The sequence below is a fragment of the Glandiceps talaboti genome, chromosome 12 (genome assembly GCF_964340395.1).
Source record: "Glandiceps talaboti chromosome 12, keGlaTala1.1, whole genome shotgun sequence".
Classification (NCBI taxonomy): Eukaryota; Metazoa; Hemichordata; class Enteropneusta; family Spengelidae; genus Glandiceps; species Glandiceps talaboti.
Window position 1 is genome coordinate 18,145,408 of NC_135560.1, and position 21,845 is coordinate 18,167,252.

Here is a 21,845-nt window from a genome sequence, read left to right on the forward strand (position 1 = left end):
AACTATTCTCAGACTAGCGCCCTCATACACCGATGATAGGGTATACACTCCCCCCCCCCCCCCCCGTGCATGTTTGTTGAGAGGGCATCGCTAACTTTATCAGCGTTTAGGGTGGATATGATACTACACGTAAAAATGTAATCTTTACCCTAACTTTGGTTATTATTTACTGTGGATTATACATGTATATGATTATAAACTATAGCATAGGATTCCTAATGGAAATATCGTCATTGCATTATGCATATGAATATTACAAAATACAGTACTCGCAGTTCGCCATACAAAATAGATTGTTTGATTGCACAATCGTCTGCACGATTGCACGATTCACCCTACTTGCACTCTGGTCATCTCACGATCTTATGGTTACAGCGCCAACAACGACGAATCTGTCTGTCCGTGCGTGATCAGAGCTTCTAGAATAAATTATTGATTACGACCTATGAACCTGGTGATGACGAAACGAAACTAAACAAATCCCCAGACGAACAGAAAGTGAAAGTGAAGATATGCTAGATAATATTTTCATTTAAAATACCCTGCAAAGGCCTGTCTGATTTTGGCGCCCAAAGGATATAAGCTTACGCAGTGTTACGCTTTCCTGATTTCGTATATAAATGTAAGTATGAGTTGCTTTATTTACTGGTATTATGTCGCCGCTTTCCTTCGAACTACTTTTGTATACGTAACATTTAAGACGTGTGTTCAACTAACAAGATTCAAGGCTTAAATGCAATTGCAGTATTATTAACGGTAGGTACACTGACTGTTGACTGTTATGTCTCAAATTCCCGATTTCCTGATTTTCCTAAAGACCAAAAACATGTCTACATGTTATTTTCTCCATTCTCATAACAGTGGTTGCCAGTTACAATATAATCCTTTATTCTTTAAATACAAATGAATTATATCAGGATGTTGTAATTCATACAACTGACAGGCCAATAAACACTGAGTTTTTATTACTCTCAGCTGCTTGTCCTCAAGCCTCAGAGCCTATGGTTTTGTAAAATACAGATGTCTAAAGGTCACATCAACAACAGTACTAGTGTCACATTTTAGGACCGATTCGTTTGAATGGGGTGGGTGGGGGTAGAGGAAATAATGATCAAAGTTATTGGAACCATTACCAGTGTACGTCCATGTTAATAGTCACATTCTGTAGTCCATAAAATGAAAAGAACTCCGTTGAGGTTGATTGTGTAAATGCCATAAAAATCATAGATACTTATCTCCAGGATTATAATGAAAACAAACAAATATCACAAGCGACAGATGTCAGTGTGGGTTAGTTTCTATATGTGAAATACAATGAATTGCATTGACTCCAAACGCAAAACACATATGCGAGAATAATGAGTTTGTTTGAATGTGAAGCACAAATCAATGTTAAGTCTGTAAAATTATCGCCTTTAGTCTTTCGAAGTTCAGGATCATCATAAAGGGGTTCATATAAAAATGCCACCATGGTACCAGAACACCTCCTGAGAAATCTACAATCTGAATTGTCTTATGAGAATTTCAGTTCACCTTTTATTTTCAATCGTCCACTGTAAAACCCTTCCTTCCCAATCTTATTTATAACTTTTACCTCACTTCTGCCGAGCAACGTTTTTTAATTTTTTTTATCTTAACCCCCTCCCCTTTCCATATGAAATGGTTGCCCCCTACGATGTAAATCCCTTCCAACCGTAACAGTATAGTAGTAAATGAGTACAAAAACCGACCGTTGGAATGTTAGACTAGTTTTGCACCTCTGAGGGTTTTTTCAACGATCTTCAACCCCTTCCAACTGTGGCATTCGTATCCCCCAAACGGCCAAATTAATACGAGGAATCATCGACAAACTGCCTTCGAGTGTAGGTAATTTTACAAAAAATTGTGTAACTCGGATGCCAACATGGTTTCTAACTAAACCACATCCTGTGAGTGGAAGAGTAAATGGTAACGATACTGTGTAGGAACTAGACTATGTGAGTGAAGGTGTAAATGGTAATGATACTGTATAGGAACTAGAGTGTGAGTGGAGGTGTAAATGGTAACGATACTGTATATGAACTAGACTGTGAGTGAAGGTATAAATTGTAATGAAACTGTATAGGAACTAGACTGTGAGTGGAGGTGTAAATAGTAACAATACTGTATAGGAACTAGAGGGGAGATGTAAATGGTAACGATACTGTATAGGAACGAGAGGGGAGATGTAAATAGTAACAATACTGTATAGGAACTAGACTAGTGTAACTCTGACTTTGCTATATATCCTGTTTTCAGTTGAAATACTCAGACCATTATACAACTCTCCAACATGGCGGACAGTAAAGACAACCTCCTGTCATCCATCGACGTTATTTTGAAAGCGTTCGGATCCGGCATGGCTACTGTCGATTGGAAGAGTATGTGTAGCACGTTTCTGGAATTTTGGGAGTTACTTCAAACCCTTACCACGGCTTCAGAGGAAAGTATTGCCGTGAGACATAAGGCTTATACAGCTGTTTTTCAAGTGAAAAATTCATTGCAAGACATTCTCGACGAATCGTCTACGCACAGGTATGACTTCTGTATAGTCTGGTTGAAAATAGTAATACATTAACACGGATAGCAAGATAATGACGTACATAATTATGTGATTTTGATATAAAACAGTGTAATATTTCACAGTTTGTTTACTTAGTTCAATTGGGTCAGGCAAAGCACAGACTTGTCTGTGGGCAAAGGTGCCACCTCTCTGTGTTTTATCATGTCTTTTTGCAGACGATAAGAGGCATAATATTCGTACATGTAGAAAATTGCGTATCATCGTTGTTGTGTGATTGTAGGCCGTGTGTGGGTATTCATAGGGATTTCAGTCATAAATGAAGCAATCGTTATTAGTCTTTGAAAACATGTCAAACAGAAGTAGTAAGTGATAAGGAGTTTAATGTTTGTTTGTTTGTTTGTTTGTTTATTTGCTTTGTTTGTTTGTTTGTTTGTATGTTTGTTTGTTTGTTTGTTTGTTTGTTTGTTTGAAGGGAATTGGATGAAAATTGGCCGAATTAGATAAAAACAAGCTTATCCTGAGGTGTACACACTACTAAATTAACATTTTCACTCGAATTTAGTGTAGGGTTTATCATTCAATTACATTTTTACATGTTGATGTCTATCCGTGGGTTCAATGTTTTTTTCCACCGTTTCAAAGATCACGTGTTATCGTCATTATTAATCTTTGGTTTTTTAATCCCCCTCTAGATCGACCCATCAACAATCTTTCGACATATTCAACCGTATGGAAAACTTGATCAGATTCGAACAAACAAGTCTAGACCAGTTTCTGTCCGAACACAGTCTGTCACAATATCGTGAACTCTTTGCAGCAGAGGGGATTGTTTACGCTGGAGAGCTATTGGATGCACCTAACGTTGAAGAAATTTGCAAGTCGAACATGAAAACTGTACCATTCAATCGAATGCAAAAGGCGATCAAACGAATGAGTTAGTATTACAATATTAGAGCATATAGATGTATAGACTTAGTAAGTGGAATAAACAAAATTATTTAAAAATTAGTTAGGCCCCAGACCCCCCACCCCCACCCCTTCTAACTTAATTGACCAAATTTGATAATTGCTCAGAAAGCCAGGACAATCATTTTCAAATCAGTATGCAGTGTAAGTAGTAGTATATTTTGAATACGAAGTCAGCGTGTGGTGAAGGATAATTTACTCTTTCAGTAACACGTTAATGTATTTTAGTGCCATGCAGTTACCATAGCGACAATTCTTCCCTTTCTCGATTTGACATTTTTGGAAATATTTGTATTTAGAGGTACAAAACAGACGCCATTAGAGTTACATTCATTAAAAGTAAAATCGTTTTTGTCTAAAATGGTTCACTCCCATCCCCACACTGAAAGAATCTATTTTTATCCTACATTGAACTATTGATCTCGCCTCTCATTGATTGTACTATGTGTTTGAACAAACATAATAAATCGAACACAATGCGAATGACTGAACATGCAAGTTAATAAGACCATGCCAACCAATTTAAACAAATTCTTGGTAAAATGACTTTCACAGCCAACACTGGCATGAAAAGCGATCTGTTTTAGTTTCGTTGCATGCAAAATAGTGATATGCATTGCAACTATATACTAGTCCGTGTATACCCATGTTCGACCTGTTTCGAGCGCTTCGTGTATAAACCCATACCCCGTGTTTGCTTTGAGCTGTCCCTATGGTTACACACGGACGAGTATCATGTTATGCCATTAAAGAAGGATAATATATATTTACATATATTGAGTAACCATGGTTACTAAAATGTATTCTTTCATTCTTAAAACAGATAGATACCGTGAATATATTCAAACCCAATTGGAAGGTGATATGAAAGCCATGGAAGCCAGGTTTTCGGCATCATCAGATGTAATTCACCGAAAACTTCTCAGCTTTATGGAAATTTTGGAGCCAGTCATACAAGAAATAGCTGAAGTGGTCAAAGATGAAACCAAACGACTAGTACTCATTACTGGTGCAGCCGTATTTACAGTGGTCATGCTAGGTTTATCCGTGGCATGTCCAGGAGTCGGTTGTCTGTGTTTTGGAATAAAAGGCCTGATCACTGTCTTCTCAGCTGGCACCCTTACTTGTGCAGCTGCAGCCCCACCTGTTGCTGCCACTGCGGTTGGGGTAACAGGATTGGCAGCTACAGGTGCAATCACTGCTGTTGGAGGCTATGGCATTCACAAAGTAAGGAAAGGTGAGCCGTTTGTTTATGAATAAAAACACCACAATCATCTTATTCTTGATTAAATACAGGACTGCTTTTTAGAATTGATTCTCAGCCTACTCTGGTAAAATATTTTTCTATAGTGGTCTCGGATAGAATCAACTAACATCCACTGTCTTGTTAGTTGCCACCGTATACATTTGGCACAGAGACTTGTATTTATGTTAATAAAGCTTCTTGAGACAGTAACACTGAGATAAGTCTCAGGACTAGCATATACAAAATAGGAGAACGGGAGCCCTGTATGGCTACAACGGTTTATGTTTCGGCCTAGTCATTAATATTTTTGTTATTATGGGATGTTTTCCTTTTTTTTCAAATTGAAGGTGGCTACCATCATAAAGACACTCACATTTCACAGTTATAGTTTATGGGGGTTTTCCTCTCGTTGAATTGAATGGAACACTACAACATCTTTTACTTGAACTTCAGTTTGTTCCTTGTTCATTACTTTCTTATTTTCTTTAATATCATTACAGATAAGCAGGAACATTTAGACCAACTACAAGATACACAGTCAATGGTGACAGGATGGCAACAAGCCTTGCATACACAGTTCTTGCATTGGCGGGAACTCGTTGGCACATTCAAATGTCTCTTTGAAGAATTATCCAGAAACCATGAACAGTACAAGGACCAACAAGACGACTTGGAACTGTTGCTTGGTAGAACCAAGGATCTGTTGAAGGACGCGATTGTACAAACTGAAACATTTGAAAAATTAGTAAGAGATTTGAAAAACAAGGAAATCGAAAGGGTATAATGTTTTTGTAAATGTGCATCAGAAATAAACGGTTCAAACTTTTGCTTTCTTTGTTAAAGAAAACTTCAACCCATTATCATTTAAAAGCAAGAAAACAATCATTGGTCACGTATACATCTATGAAATAGAGGTCAAAATGTTATCAAAATGTTGCATTTTAGAATCCAATATGGCCGCCAAAACTGAGTCAACTCTATGGGAAAATACACTCTGGGAAAATAAAGATTGTTGTCGATTTCCTTGAAAACAAGCTTGTGGAACCCCCCACCCCCCCATTATTATTTCAAATGATCAGAAGCAAGTTTTCTCATGGTGATATTTGGAGAGATAAAATGTTTGATTTCCAGTGGAATTTGTCCCGAGGTGCATTCTACTTTAAAGAGCACCAATCGTCTGATACCTACACATGCGCCATGGTCCCACACTCCGAAAACCTAGCTAGTAACTAAGGGCGCCCAAACAAACCTTTGTCACCGGACATAGATTTATATGATTTTTTAAAAAGACAAAATTGCTTCAAGCGAACTCGCATATATCTGAGGACCTCTGACCTTTTAAGTTGTTAACATATTGACTGTCAGCTCGACTAGATGAGGTCAATACAAACAATATAAAGGCCTGTTGATCGACGTCACTTTATTGTGTTGAGAATTGTAGGGACATGCTATGGATGTGAAGTGGAGCATGATCTTTGAGCTATCAACCAGGGTTACTCTTTCAGCGTCCATTTTCATTTGACAAAAATAGTTCGTATTCAAACCTAAGGTTTTCATACAAGCTATACAGCGCCAGAATACATGCATTGAAAGAGTCCGTATATGACACAGAACGTTTACTAACCACATATACACAATACATATTTAGCCACACTCAACTTGAAACAAATGACAAGAACTAATTACTTGATTATAAATGTACACACACAAGGTTAAAAATTTGTAGAAACTATTTTACAGTCAAAATACATATTTAATAGGTTTATAAACACTCATTATATGCATACATTGTTTTTGTCTAAACATGTTGTCTAAATAAAGTCAAGATTGCATTTTTGTAGTTACTTTCAATGAGTCAATATTCTTAATACATATACATGTATATGTAGCTGAAAATATACCTCGTGTACACACAAATAAAACGTGTCCTGTATTGTCAAATTTCCACTTACTTAACTGCAGAGTATCTGAGAGATCTACTAGCGTGAAGGATACCGGCGATAGTTATTTTTGACATTTTTATGTGAGTGTGACAATTCTTGAAAATAAGAAAACTGGTTAGTTTGAACACACACGTTGAACAGAGACTCTTTTCAACGTCTACAGTTTGAATAAACAGATGTTCAGGAATTACTGTGGTAATTTCAGACAGTACTTCGTAGACCTGCGTAGACCTATGCTCGGGGAGTCTGTATTACTGTTCCCACAGACTAATTCTTTGAAACTGTGACAAAAAGCTTTCTGAAAAGTGCATAAGTCTGCCCTTACATTTTTCCTTACATCAAACACAGACAAGTAAGTCTGTTACTTGTCTGTGCATCAAAACTGCTGTCAGGATGTGATAAGTTTTCAAACGTAGCGAGTAATTTTCTCCCTGAGACGTTTAATGTCACGTTCAAAGCCATCAGTTTGTATAGCGGTTTCCCATATAAGTATCTTAGTCCTGAGAAACCGCTCTTCTACGTCTGCCTTCTCTTCTTCATATGCTTTGCGATTTTGTCGTATTTCATGAAAGAGGCCCCTAAATGCTGTCATCAAACCCCTCCATTGAAGGAACTGGTATCGGAGGTTTTCTTGCCACGCAGTAACAATGTCATGAGTACCACGTAGCTTACCCAGCTCTTCCTCCATTGCTGTTAACAAATCAGAAATACATTTTAGTAACAGTCATTAATTTGGATTTCTTGTAATTGTTGAAATATTCCGAAATATAGATGTACATACCTTCCCATGTGTCAAGATATGATGTAAAGACTAAAATTAATATAAATGATAATAATAATAGTATTTCTTTAGAATGGATTGTACTTTAAAGCATATCGGTACTTGTCTGCGAAGAAGCCGGTGAGCCCAGTGTTTAATACAAGAGGAAACTGGAGTGCCGTGGGGAAAACCTGCTTTGGTCGGTAGAGTCAAACTGAACGACACGTGGTGACGTCTTACTTACATCGTTGAAAATTGATTAAAGCCAGTCTGGGGCTCAAACTCCGATATTTGTGGTAACAGGCATGTGGTTTAACCACTCGGCCACCGTCAACGTCATTACAAAGAACTTGCAATGAAGTCGAAAACATACCACTTCAGCAAGTTAATCCCCTCTTTTACCTTAATTAATGTACTGACATTAAATTAAATCAAATTGAACTTTGTTGCCCCAGTACGTCAAAATGGTACACAGTGCAATGATGTAGCCTAGAATCAGGTCGTGTGGGATGTTTTGCTCTTTCCATTCTACGAATGGCGAGAGCGAAAAAACCCACACGACTCGAATTCTAGGCTAGCAATGGTGGGTGAAAGTAACAAAAGCTGTAAAAAAAATATGTACCAGTTACATGTAATTAGAGACCATGGTGGTAATTCGCTGAGAACTAATCAAAGATCTTGGATTACTCAGCAAATATGTAGGCGAAGGTACCGTCGTCATTATAGGTTTTGTTCGGCAACCTTTGAAAGAGGAGAGTGTTATTAGATCTTGTACAAGACTATCAAAGCCCTTGGATCAAAATATAAATTGTCGATTAACTACCACCAAGGAGAATATTGTGGGTAGCTTGTAACTTGATTTTCAGAAGAAGAAAAATTACATCCCATAAAGATATAAACTGAGCTTGTGCCCCTTTGGTAATTAAATTGTATATTTCAAGATATGAAGTAACATCTGAACTTTGACTGACGCCTCAATTTTGGCCTATGGCGACTATTGCTGTCTGAAGAGTCATCAGATGTGTATTTGAACATTACATTCTGAAGTGAACTCACTGACCTGGGTCTATAGTCGAAATAGTATAGTAGTTACACACAGAATTCATGAGTTAGATTTCTACCTTTGTTTGCCTTGTAAACATGACGACCTCCGATAACACCCGTAGCCACGCCACCAGCAAGTAAGGCTGTCCCTCCTAGTACAATCCCAGGTATTCCAGTTATCAGGCATGCAATACCTATACCACCGAGTACAAGGCAACCTATTGCAACTGCGAGTGCCCTTCCTCCAACTTTTATCTTTCGTTGATTTTCAACATCTGTTATGGATTTTGTTAGTTCGTCCAAGACAGGTGTTAAGTCTTTGATGAATGACAGCAGTTTATTATGTATCTGGCCAGATGAGTCAGAAAACAGTTCCTCCATGTTTTTCAGTTCAGTTTCCATCTCATCTTCAATATATTTTAATTGTACTCCTACAGGAAAAGAAATCCTATTAAAGTGGCCATATGGATGAGAATTTGGTATTTATTTTGGATTTTTAATTTATAAAACAGCTTCACTATGTTTTTCTACTTGAAAAAATAATGTGAAATCACATATACCAAGTTCATGTTCGCAACTCAATAAACTGCAAAACATTAAACAATGTGTAAAATGTTTGTTATTGTACGTACAATAACAAACCTTTTACACTTTTTGCATCTTTTTGCAATGTATTGAGTTATGAACACGGACTTGGTCAATGTTCTTTCACATTATTTTTCCAAGTAGAAAAACATAGTGAAGCTATTTTATCAAATAAAAATCCAAAATAAATACCAAATTCTCATCCATATGGCCACTTTAAGCTTATGCCATAGAAATCAGGGCGATATAAGGGTTTTTGTTTGTTTGAAAAAGTCAAATTTAACCGATATTGACTGAGGTATCTAACTATCGATTTTATCTCCAAGCAAAAATGGAAAAAAATATTCGGTTTGGGAAGCAATGAGGATATGATTCGATGTAAGAAAAGTGTTATATTCGTCTTTGATTTTGAGAAGGAAATTCAACAAAAACATAAAGATATGTATAAAGTCATATATATGCAAATCAAACTTCCGAAAACAAAAGCCAACAGAAATGCGAATAAGTCACGGTCAAATATTTGGGCTGTATTCTTATTCATTTGCTGCTGAAGACGTTACACCTACCCCGTTCTAAGATGGTATTCCGCAGTTTAGTGAAATCTCTGACCTCCATGAACGGTTCAAAGTGTTTCCTGATATCATTTATATCAAGTTCCAGTAGTTCTCCGGCGTAAATTACCTCCTCCGAGTTGAATAATGGTTCATAATTTGATAAATTGCATTTGGAAAGAAATTCATTGATAGGCAAGTGTTCAAACTTTGAAGTTTCTTCTAAAGTTTCAAATATATCGAGACAACGCTTGCGATTGAACCTATTGAATGAATCATATGAAATAAACTTTAGCAGATATATATTTGGAAATTTTTTTTAGTTGTAAGTATGTCTCCGTATTCGGAGGCAATCGGCCTAAAGATTACAATAGACAATTATCACAATAAAGCAGTATTTTTATAAATGAAACTGTTACATAACACTGTTAACTTCTTTACGTAGTTTCATGGCATGAAATAAGAATACTGCGAGACGTTGTAGTGTATCTACATTGTTGGAGGAAAGTAAATCGCCAAAGTTCTGAACAGACGGGGGATCAAAATAAGATCAAGAGATATATTTTGTCCTGTGGTTATTGAAAAATGAACAGACTAATAAAAATAGCGCCAATGGTGTTGTAGCACAACTGTATTTGGCTGTTGCTATTGACATGGTCTTGTTGCTAGGGATATTTGCACATATTTTTGGAATCTTCATTAACTTGCCTACCTTTCCCCCACTTTTCATCTTTGCAATATATAAACCATTTAGCTGTTGCTATGGGCTTGGCCGTGTTGCTAGGCACATTTGCATACACTTTTTGAATCTTTAGACTTTACCCATCCCTGTTGTTATCTTTGTAATATGCACCGTCATTTCACTGTTGCTAAGGGCGTGGTCATGGTTGCTAGGGCCTATTGTGTCGCAATGTTTCCAACAATAACTGCAGAATAATACCTCCATAAACATCCCCACCAAGTTTCAATCCATTCACCATGCAGTTTTAAGAGATACGTTTTTGACCAAAATTGAGATTTGCACATCATGGGATCATCACGTTATGAATACAGCTTCATTTAAACATCCCCAGAAGCATCCCCATTAAATTTCAGCCCAATCTGCTCAGTACGATATGTTTTTGACACAAAGGAAATATTTTTAGACTTTATTTGCATATCACTGATGGTCATGTCATGAACACTCGAATTCTTAACCTAAACACCCCTAACAATGCTCCTACCAAATTTCAGCCTAATCTGATCACATTTTAGCCCTAATTTGCATATCACCGATGGGATCATCATGTCATGAACAATTCTTAATCTAAACTCCACTGAGGACGTTCCCATCACATTTCAACCCAATCTGCTCAATTATTTTGGATTTATAGATTTTTGCCCCAAAAGACGCATTTTTAGTCCTAATTTGCATATTACTGATAGGATCATCATGTCATGAACAACTCCTAATCTAAACACCTCTAAAAACGTTCCAATCAAATTTCAGATCAGTCTGTTGAGTAGTTTTGGAGTTTATGTTTTTTGACCAAAAATCAAATCACACACCGGTGTAAGATCATTTTGATTTGAACAATTTTCCAACTACACACCCAAGGCAATATACCCACCAAATATCATGGCAATCGGTCCTTTGGTTTTTACTTTAAGTTGTTCAAACACACACACACACACACACACACACACACACACACACACACACACACACACACACACACACACACACACGCGCGCGCGCGCGCGCGCGCGCGCGCACGCACGCGTACACATGCAGACACACATCATGCATGCATGTATACATACATACATACATACATACATACATACATATATACATACATACATACATACATACATACATACATACATACATACATGCATACATACATGCATACATGCATACATGTATACATACATACACACATACATACATACATACATACAGACAGACAGACAGACAGACAGACAGACAGACAGACAGACATGTACATTCAGACATTGTATCATAAACATACATGTATATTGTATCACGTGACAACCGTGCTTATTTTGATATAACGTGATATATCATTGCATATTATTTTACATGACAAACATATCTCACCTGACCATGGCGGTCTCGTCAAGGATGTCAATCAATGAATCGTTGATTTTAAACAGCGCTTTCACAGCCGTCTCCTCGGCATTGCTGCTTCGTTTCGATTCCCGCACAACAATTTGCAGAACATCGCCAAAATCAGCTAGAGATTTGAGTACTTCATTCCAGACTTTCTCTGAGCCACTATGGATATCTTTTATCAGTATGTCCATTGACGTCAAGAAATCGTTCGTCTTGTCAGCCATGTTGAATTCAGTCAATCTTCTAAATCAGTATTACAGCATGGAGCGAAACAGTATACTGTGTTCGCATATTTCACGCCCACTCAGTTATTATCGGTTGTCAATCATTATAGCACAGACAAGGACCTAGTCGTGGCCGTTGTTGATAAAAATAGACTTTACATAAGAGGGGTTTACCGATTTGATGTTTCTGTCTATAAATGTACAGTTTTAGTCGCTGTGTACTTATCAAATTCGTGTCAGATTAAAAAAAAAAAAATTTGACTGATATCAAATCTAGTAAATTCGACTCTTCCGACTGTGAACTTGTAAGCTAAAGCTTACCTGTTCAGAGATCTTTAGAGACATGGATGGCTGGTTAAACATACTGACTTGGTGACGTTGTCAAAATAGACAGCCAAACCTCTGTGCTAAATGTACCTGAAATATTATAGTAACAACAACAATCACATCAAAACATGACTAATTTTTTTTGTAATAAGTACCCGTACAGTTCTTTAAATGTGAACATGGCAAAGATTTGAAAACGATTAAGCTTTAATGATATTTCTGAAATAATGTACGTCACTATTGTGGCTTGTAAGTGCCATTGGGTGATTTTGAATTGCGACGTGTTCACTTTTGAATTTCTCAGTTGATTTTCGAGATAATTTCCACCATGGTGAAATCATTTTCACGGCAGTGTAAATAATTTATAACATGCTACCCGAAAAGTCTAATTTACCCACCTTTACCCATCCATTACCCTACCTGTGACCTACCTAACCACCATCTCAGTCTAGGGGTAGTAGAGCCCCAATACCATTTTTGACTGCCTACAGCCCCCAAGGGAGAAACCACCATGGGTAAATTAAGTCAAAGGTAGAACTTCATCTCATATTCACCACATTAACACATCCGCTGCTCTAGCTTTACCCCGGGGTGGAAAGACATGGTCAAATACTGGCATGACTTTTCATATAGTCGATGTGTGTATGTGGTGAAAACATTTCCACCTCAGAGTCAGTGGAAATAATTTCAGGTCAATGTTGATATTTAATTTCCAATATTTTCGCTTTGCTTCTTGTTGATCTTTGTATTTTACACATTTTCAGTTTTGGACTTTAACAATCAACTGAGAAATTCATGAAAACGTCAGAAATTCAAGATCACCCAATGGCACTAACATGCCACCGTACGTCTGAGACATACTTGGTACTTAAATATGCACAACCGTACTTTACCCTCTTGACCCTACAAATCATTTGTTTGACAGGAGGGCGTCACTTCGATGTGATTGGACAGAAACTCCTACAGTTCTTGGTAAAGTCAAACGTTTCAAAAGAAAACTAAAGGATAGACACGTCCATTTGCGTCGAATCTTGAAACCTCATCATCTCCAGTCATGGCTGCCAAAATACTAGGCCTTTTGCCGACAATTGGCACGATCCTAGGAAAACTGAACGATGGTGCTATGGGGGCTGATTGGCAAAATTTGCAGAAGTCGCTGAGTCAGTTTGGCGACTTGATGGTTAGACTTGTACGCGAGTCGGGCAGAAGTAGGATTGTTCAGCAAAAAGCTTTAACCGCCCTTTTCGAAATAAGGAACAAACTGCAGGATATCCTCGATGAATCTGCGACTGCAAGGTAAAGTAAATATACTAATGGTTTACGTTTGCTGGGAGGGGATAACGTTAATATTGGAGATAGAAGTCATCTTGGATAGCGTCCCTTGACGTGGTCAGAAAGGTAACAAAATCGAAGTCATTTTGTTGACTCTTAGGGAACCATAAGTGACTACAGGGGAGGACAGGAGGAAATCAAGCGCAATCTGTCAAGTATAATGTGACTGTCATTCCTTTCCAAACGTGTCCTTCCCTAGCTCAATCTTTTTTTTCTAAAATATTACCCTCGAGTTTTCCATGTTTATTTCTTTTAAAGCGTGGGTAATGGACCGGCCTGTTTCTTCGGCCTGGGGCGGGTCCGTGGATTTATGGAGGCTTTTCACCTTTTAATAAATTAGCAGTGGGGGGGGGGGGGGTCATCCTGGTTGAACATTTTGAATGGCGGAGTGGATCATTGTGTTTAGGATTGTGGTGGACGAAAAAATCATTTCTACCATGGCATGACCTTGTCTGAAATGAATATGGTATTGTCCGCGGTTCTTGTGACCTACGTTCTTTAATAACTACATATACATATACATATACATATACATATACATATACATAAACAAGTATTACCTGTTATGGAAATTCAAGGTTGTCAAATGACTTTATTTTCCAATCTCCAGATATTCTCGTGAAAGATGCATGGAGATATTTGAAAACATAAAGAATGCTACAGAATTTGAACAGCTGGATATTGGTGAATTTCTTTCCAAGGAGAAGTTATTGCAGTATGGTGTTCTGTTTGACGCCGAAGGGATTATGTACGCTAGTGATCTCGCTGAGATTACTGATGGAGAGTTGGAATCAACTTTCAAACCAAATATGAAGAGTGTGCCGTTTTCCAGATTACACAAGATTATCATAAAGACAAGTGAGTATTCACCACTGGGCTTCGATATTAGCCTGTTGTTGTTGTTGTTGTTGTTGTTGTTGTTGTTGTTGTTGTTGTTGTTGTTGTTGTTGTGGTGGTGGTGGTGGTGGTGGTGGTGGTGGTGGTGATGATGATGATGATGATATGTAATCGTTATTAGGTCAATGTAACATTTTCATTCAATATTTTAAACTTTATGTTGTAGGAAAATCTCAACATTACGTAGAAAATGATATGGAAAAGGAACTCCACAATATCCAGGATTTGTTGGAGAAGTCAGATAAAGTGATACAAAAGAAGTTATCAAGTTTTATGGACACCTTAGCTCCTGTTATAATCGAACTAGCTGAAACCATCAAGGACGAGGAGATGCGTACAATACTGATTGTTAGCGCAGCTTCGCTTGCCTTGGCCGTAGGTGCTTTGGCGTTTGGTGGTTTCGGGGTTGGATGCTTGCTATGCGGAGTACCTGGTATGGTAGCGTTATTATCTTGTGGGACGCTTACCTGTACAGCTTCGGCAGCTTTCTCGACGGGTGTTGGAGTCGGAGCTCATGCTGGTACCCTTGGCGTTGCTACTATCGGAGGATTCGCTATTTATAAAGCACACAAAGGTAAACGGAACAAACACATTTTTTTGTGGCGATGGTACGATTTATTGTTTTGAGATCATCAAACGTACTTTGGGAACTGTTACTCGTTTACTAGTAAACTTATTATAAATTACATTAGTCCTGTTTGCATACGGAGTAAGTCGTCCCTTTCTAGTCCTGCTTATATACTCAGTCTAACCACGCAATCTTCGGAGATACACAGCGGGCATCTTTTCTGAACAAGCATTAGTATAAGAAACGCAAGCGCATGACCAGGTCTTCGTTACTCTTGCAAATGTTTATTCGTTTACCCTTCCTTTTCTACAGATATGAAAAAAGAGGTGCAGCAACTGAAGAACACATATGAAATGGTGACTGAGTGGCAGGAAGCCCTTAGAGAGCAGTTTCTACATTGGAGAGATTTGATGAAAACTTTCAGACAGCTCTTCGTGGAATTGCGACGAAGCCGACGTGCACGTGATCAATACAGTGACACTGGAGGAGACATAGAGAACTATTTCAAGAGAACCAAACAACTGCTGGAAGAAACTCTCCAACAAACTGATGCATTTGAAGTGCTTGTTAAAGATTTGAAAAATAGGAAAATCCGTTAAATTTTGGATAACATGGTATTGGAAACGAGCATTGGTTAGACACAGTAATCATTACTACGCCCTCGTCTACATTTACCTAGTGTCCCATGCATTTAAAATGTAAACATGCAGACATGTTTTATAATTCACTATTTGCCAATGACAATGCAAAATTGGTGTAGCATTGCAATGGACTCTCGACTTTGTGATACGATTTTGTGTAGTGCAGTAGAAGTCGAAACAGCTTGAAGTCATTCGTCATTACATTAGTTTTTTGCTGTTGTTTGCACGGGAGAACAATGTATAGTATACTTTAACTCAAACTATTACATATCAATACATGCATACGAGACAGAATATTGGTGTAGCTTTTGGCAAAGTTATAAATGTTTGATTGTGACAGTGCAAGATGCAGTTTATTTGATATCTGTACGTTATTTAACCAAGTTTGTGTGTGTGGGGATGGCGAGGGTACTGGGGTCGAGATGACAATGTTACCGCAGTAGAGATGAACATGATATGATGTAGAAATGACCAGGGTACTAAGAGTCAAGATGACCAAGTTACAGAGGTCCTGGTGACAGGTAATTCGGGTCGAGATGAGAAGCTACTATAGTTCAGATGAGTAAATAAGCCACTTCAAGCTCTCAGACTGTAAAATGAAAACCCTTGATTTTCTGTACATTTTCATTTATCCCGGCTGAATATCATTTGCTTACTGATAACTAATTCACTCGATTACGGTTGTATGTAGTTATTGGTTAACCGAAAAATTCGAATTAACATATTAAAATATAAATAAATCTATGGTATCATGGGATAAGGTCTAATATTTACCTTTCCACAAACGCATATTCCAGACAAAATCATTACTTTGAGAGCATGCCCGCCCTGACTGATACGTACTATTGTGTTTAGTAGTAAACCCTTCCAGTGACATAATTATCATATATTGGGTTAACATTGTCAACCTTAGAGTCCTTTGGTAGATGGCTGGTGGCCAATAATATCAAACGTTTGGTAACCACTCCATATTTGGTAAATCGTATCATATATGGTACTTGCAATAGAAACGAACCACACAAAGAACCACTATTGATTTTCTACTGAGTCAGTTTCGATTGCTGTAAGTAAATATGTACACGTCACGTTTGTAAACTCGTCGAAAAATACACCTCCATATATTCACATATTTTTGGAGGCGGAGGGTTAATTTGTTTAGAAAGAAATATTTGATTTCCAAGTACTGTCCGTTTCGAGTTACCGTATTGAACCCTTACCTCACCAGCGGAATCTAATTATATCTCAATGTAACGATATACATTTTTGAAGACACCACATTGAATATTCATTTCACAAACATTACGTGAATAGCGTGTAACGTATGTGTTTCCATTGTCTGGGAAATGAATAATAATCTCATACTTCTGGACAAAGCTAACAGCAGAGAAAACGAAATATTAATTTACAGTGGGTCAGAGGTCATATAATTGACTTTTCGCAAGGCCACTCCATGACATCGCTGGAATGACACCCTTTACTGTATGTTTAGTAAGTCGAATGCCGCCCTCTACTCTATTAAAATGTAATTATTTTAGTATGATAACTGATCAAAGTGTAAACATCATACGAGATGGGATCCCATGACTCTGTTTACTGATAGAATGCTTAATGATTATGACCGTCAGTCATATCTCTACAATACTACAAAAAGTCCCAGGCCCGGACGAAACATGTTCACACTGCTATCGTTGGTCCAACCCTAAACCACGCCTCACTATGGGACGAAATCCGGACCAAACTGTTCGCACTTGTTTTTTAATCCTCTCCTCGGGCCTGATAAAAGGGTCACCTGAACATACATCAGACGTACCCACTGTTCTTTTTGTATCAGGTGTATTGTTTCTCTCTCTCTCTCTCTCTCTCTCTCTCTCTCTCTCTCTCTCTCTCTCTCTCTCTCTCTCTCTCTCTCTCTCTCTCTCTCTCTCTCTCTCTCTCTCTCTCTCTCTCTCTCTCTCTCTCTCTCTCTCACTCTCACTATCACTATCACTCTCAGGAATAATGGAATTGAAGAAAAAAAATCAGTTCCAATCGCACAAAGAGTACATCCCACAACAGTTCAATTTTCTATTAAAAAGGCACATTCACTTTGCCTTGAACTATGCCTTGAACTATCCGTACTGCGACCAAGACATATACTATAGAGTGGATTCGTGAACTTCATGTCGAACCCTGTTGACTATTAAATTATGAATATCAGGATGCATAAATTTGACTGATTAGACTCACGTATCTTTAAATATATTAATAATAATACCATTTGGGTTTTATCTTATTTGTTTCCACATAACGTCTACGATATATCTAACTGCCCGTGACGGTAAATTTTGAGGTAGTGACAGAATCCATCATGATCTTTTTATTTAGGTGTAAGTACTCGCCATTATTTGCTATATGAGTCTATATTTTTATCCTCCAACTACCGAAAGATCTCCATATCTAAGAATGACATGCAAGGCATTTGCTGCGGTGGCACCGTGAGTGTTCGACTCCGCGTAGTAATAATGTAACAATATATATTCCACCAATAAACTGAATCACCGAATCATGGGACTGGTCTCCTGTCCTATGCCACCGTTGGCTGCGCTGTCGCTTTATCACATACTAGTATGTGGATCGCGGCAGCTGTCTAGATCTGAACCCGCTAGACGAATTTGTCCTGTATTTCCATTTTCACCGACGATTGCTTTGCGCTCTGGTGTATATTCTTTAGCTTTAATGTCTTGCCACATTTTCATTCAACATGAAATGTTCAATTTGTAACGAGATTTAACATCTCAAGAAAGGCCTATTACTATACGAAGTCGAACTGTAACACGACCACACAGCAAATGCCCCGTATATCATTCTTTAATATGTTGATCCTTCTTGGTGGTTATACGAAACATATACACATAAATGTCAAATTACAAAACAAACTGTCATGACCAATATCTTGATTAATATAATATACTTTTATTTTATTTTCAAGACGCGAATTTTTAACCGATATTCATTGCCATTGATATTCATACATGTTGGTGCATTTATCACGTAAGCCTTTTTTGTTTGTCGTCAGCTTTTCTCCCGCCTGTTTCCCACCAGTCTTTTTTTTAGCTGCAGTCTAAGTAGTGATTTGAAAAGAACCATAAACTACATTAAGCCTTCAGTTTTTCAACTTCAGGTTTTCCTTAATATGTTCTTCCAATTTCTCAAGCCAAATATATTAAGCTCTTTATATTTTCCTTCTTTTACTCTAATGCGAACGAAAACTTTAGCATATTCTTTACGAGCATAGCCCAAAGAGCGAACGGTTAATTAAAAAGTTAATAATTACAACGATTAGAAGCTTGAATAAGATATTTATATTTATTTTGTTGAAATTAATCAACGTTTAATATTCAAACGTGGTCAAAATAATGGCCAATATTTTTCCAGTGGCCACTTGCGATGGGACACAATGAATGGATAGAAATAAAATGCCATAACATCATAAACTAATCGGTAGAATATCCACGTTGGTATTCTAACATGAAACCATCTCTTAAACTGTCTCATTTGGTAAATATAGTAACGACCAGAATGACATAATAAAGATCAAATACAGTTTATGGAATTGGTTGGTGTAGATCAAGCATCACTGAACGACACCTCTGGATTATCTGTCCCTATGGTGATGACCGAAGGTTCCGTTGAGTCAGCAAACATCGTTGCTATGGCAGCATTATCAGTGTCATCCCAAATGTCCTAAAAACAATGACAATATATCAGTTGGTAGATTAAATAAGTATTACATGTTTGGTCAACCATGTGTCTACTGTAATCGTACATCAAAGGACTCCAAACAGCAAAACAGAACAATGCAGAATGATGTGATAGGTAAACAAGACAAAAGGTGGAACTGCTTAGAAGTGTTCATTTACTAAAGGAAAACTGTGTGATGAACACGACTGAAATCGACTGATATTGTCGATTCTATTACCTTCGTGAATATAAAAAATACACTGTCACCAATATATCAAAGAAATACATAACTAGATTTTAAATGTAATCTCAAATAATCTTTTTATTACTATTACTGTAAATCCCAGTGTCAAAAAGTGGTGACGTGTTTAGTGAAAGTACTAGTATGTTGATCTGGACATTGACTTAGGATTGACCCAGAAACAACATCTGTACGTTGTATGTAAATCAGTGAGTGTTTATTTTGTATGTAAATTAGTTGGTAGTGAATTACCATGTTATAGTGTTACCAGCTGGTTGAGTTGTTTATGTTAAATGCAAATTAGGTAAAACAGAGAATTAGCGGCATCTTCAATTGCCGTACGGATGGATTTTGAGGTAAACGTGCCCAGTATGCAGTTTCGTAGTAGACAAGACCCAGTACAGTTTACAGCGCAGCGATGTGGAGTTTTAGCTAACGGCATTTTTATCCTGAACTCGCTCTATATGTGTAATTATACCTTACTCTGGAGTTTCTTTCCTTTCCTTTCATTCGGTCTGGGTTTCTGCCAATCATATTCATATTCACTGTGAGTGAACGTAGTTATTATCTGAAGCCAACCCGGTAACACGTGTCGGAACCCCCAGTTTGCACAACGTGTCGTGATAGTAAATGGAGTATAAAGTACTGATAGGCCGGATTTTAGACTGGAAGATACGTCGTGACGTTTCGCCCTCACCGGCCTCCTCTCACACGTGTTAGGGCCGATATTTGATTGCGTACTTTACAGACTAGCCGGATTCGGGCATGTCCTCATGATAATATTTACAGCCACAATGCACTATAACAGGTGGTTTTGTGGATCCAAGTTGGGTACCCTAAGAACGGACATTTTGAACTAGTAGAGTGAATTGTGTGCACTCTTGGACAATATCAACTTAAACTTTGACTGAAAATACTTGGATTTGGTGGTATTGCATTGGCACATCTGTATCTGGTTCATCGCAGTTAGTGAACAGGTCAACAAATGTAAGTCAAACAAGTTTATAGACATCAAATTATATATTGTAGTACTAGTTGTAATTTGCATTGTCTATGTGTGAAGTCAATCCTCTGAGTTGAATACGCCGAGTTACACTGCAACATGTCGAGGTTATAAATTGTCAATACATTTGTGTGTGTGTGTGTGTGTGTGTGCGTGTGTGTGCGTGCGTGTGCGTGCGTGCGTGCGCGTCCGTGTGTGTGTGTGTGTGTGTGTGTGTGTGTGTGTGTGTGTGTGTGAAATTGTCAAATAGTTTCATCTGACATTTATTCCCTCTAATATATTATTTGGGGTACAGCATTACTCGTATGAAATAATACACCAAGATTCCATCACCTCGGAGATCTTCGGAGTTGTTGCTGAAGTTTACAGCACAGATATTGAATATTGTTTTCAGAAGTGCATGTATTCAACAATATGTTCAATATTTGTACTTTGTACAACTCCATGAGTTTGAACTACTGTATTATAAATTGAGGGTGAGCAAGGGTATCCCCCCCCCCCAGTACGATTTACAGAAAAAAAGTGTTAAATTACAAATTACGAAGATATTAAAAATTTCAATTTTTACATTTATGATGAAAAAACTGCAATTTACGAATTACGGATGATCTTTCATGTACTTTTGATATTAACACCTCCAAATTCCCCAGTTCAAGAGGAACATTGATACTTTCCTTTCCATCCACAAACTTGACCTTTGTGGACTTGGGAAAAAAAGACATATTGTAATCTGATATGACTGTTATTTTTTCAAAATCCTGGGTATACGAAAATGTGACGGATCGCTATTAGTGTTGCTTGTATTGAACCCTTTTAGTATCGTACAATTATACAGTACATACAGTTGTATGTATTTTTCTTTTACGTGTACGAAAAAAATGGTACTTTTACTGATTACAGTCAAAATAAACAGTTGATTACGAAGTACGCCGACCACTGAATTATGCTTTTATGGACTTTATTGCAACAGTTTAGAAACAACGAACAATAAAATGGCCTGATTACAAAGTACAAAAATACCCCTTGCCCACCCTCTAAATTGTCAGGTCAGGTAAGGTCAAGAGTCAAGTCGACAATCAAGTCAAAGAGTCAAGCAAAGTCAAGTAATATCAAGTAAAGGTAAGTCAAGTACAGCA

The 21,845-nt window shown here is 37.6% G+C and overlaps 2 protein-coding genes across 2 annotated transcripts; both read left to right on the forward strand.

The window, feature by feature from the left end:
• The first annotated feature begins 488 nt into the window (after nucleotides 1-488).
• On the forward strand, nucleotides 489-6,522 carry LOC144443566 (uncharacterized). Its single transcript, XM_078133097.1, has 5 exons — nucleotides 489-622; nucleotides 2,278-2,553; nucleotides 3,235-3,476; nucleotides 4,332-4,745; nucleotides 5,255-6,522. The coding sequence occupies exons 2-5, from the start codon at nucleotides 2,312-2,314 to the stop codon at nucleotides 5,536-5,538; spliced, it is 1,182 nt and encodes a 393-aa protein (XP_077989223.1). The 5' UTR covers nucleotides 489-622; nucleotides 2,278-2,311; the 3' UTR covers nucleotides 5,539-6,522.
• Nucleotides 6,523-13,325: 6,803 nt separating this feature from the next.
• On the forward strand, nucleotides 13,326-16,408 carry LOC144443720 (uncharacterized). Its single transcript, XM_078133261.1, has 4 exons — nucleotides 13,326-13,603; nucleotides 14,250-14,497; nucleotides 14,703-15,110; nucleotides 15,417-16,408. Exons 1-4 carry the CDS (start codon nucleotides 13,362-13,364, stop codon nucleotides 15,701-15,703), a joined length of 1,185 nt encoding a protein of 394 aa, XP_077989387.1. The 5' UTR covers nucleotides 13,326-13,361; the 3' UTR covers nucleotides 15,704-16,408.
• The last annotated feature ends 5,437 nt before the right edge of the window (nucleotides 16,409-21,845 follow it).

Coding starts and splice junctions, on each gene's coding strand:
- LOC144443566 (XM_078133097.1), top strand. CDS start 2,312: ATGGCGGACAGTAAAGACAACCTCCTGTCATCCATCGACGTTATTTTG. Junction 2,554..3,234: donor GACGAATCGTCTACGCACAG/GTATGACTTCTG, acceptor ATCCCCCTCTAG/ATCGACCCATCAACAATCTT. Junction 4,746..5,254: donor CATTCACAAAGTAAGGAAAG/GTGAGCCGTTTG, acceptor ATATCATTACAG/ATAAGCAGGAACATTTAGAC.
- LOC144443720 (XM_078133261.1), top strand. CDS start 13,362: ATGGCTGCCAAAATACTAGGCCTTTTGCCGACAATTGGCACGATCCTA. Junction 13,604..14,249: donor GATGAATCTGCGACTGCAAG/GTAAAGTAAATA, acceptor TCCAATCTCCAG/ATATTCTCGTGAAAGATGCA. Junction 14,498..14,702: donor CAAGATTATCATAAAGACAA/GTGAGTATTCAC, acceptor TTTATGTTGTAG/GAAAATCTCAACATTACGTA.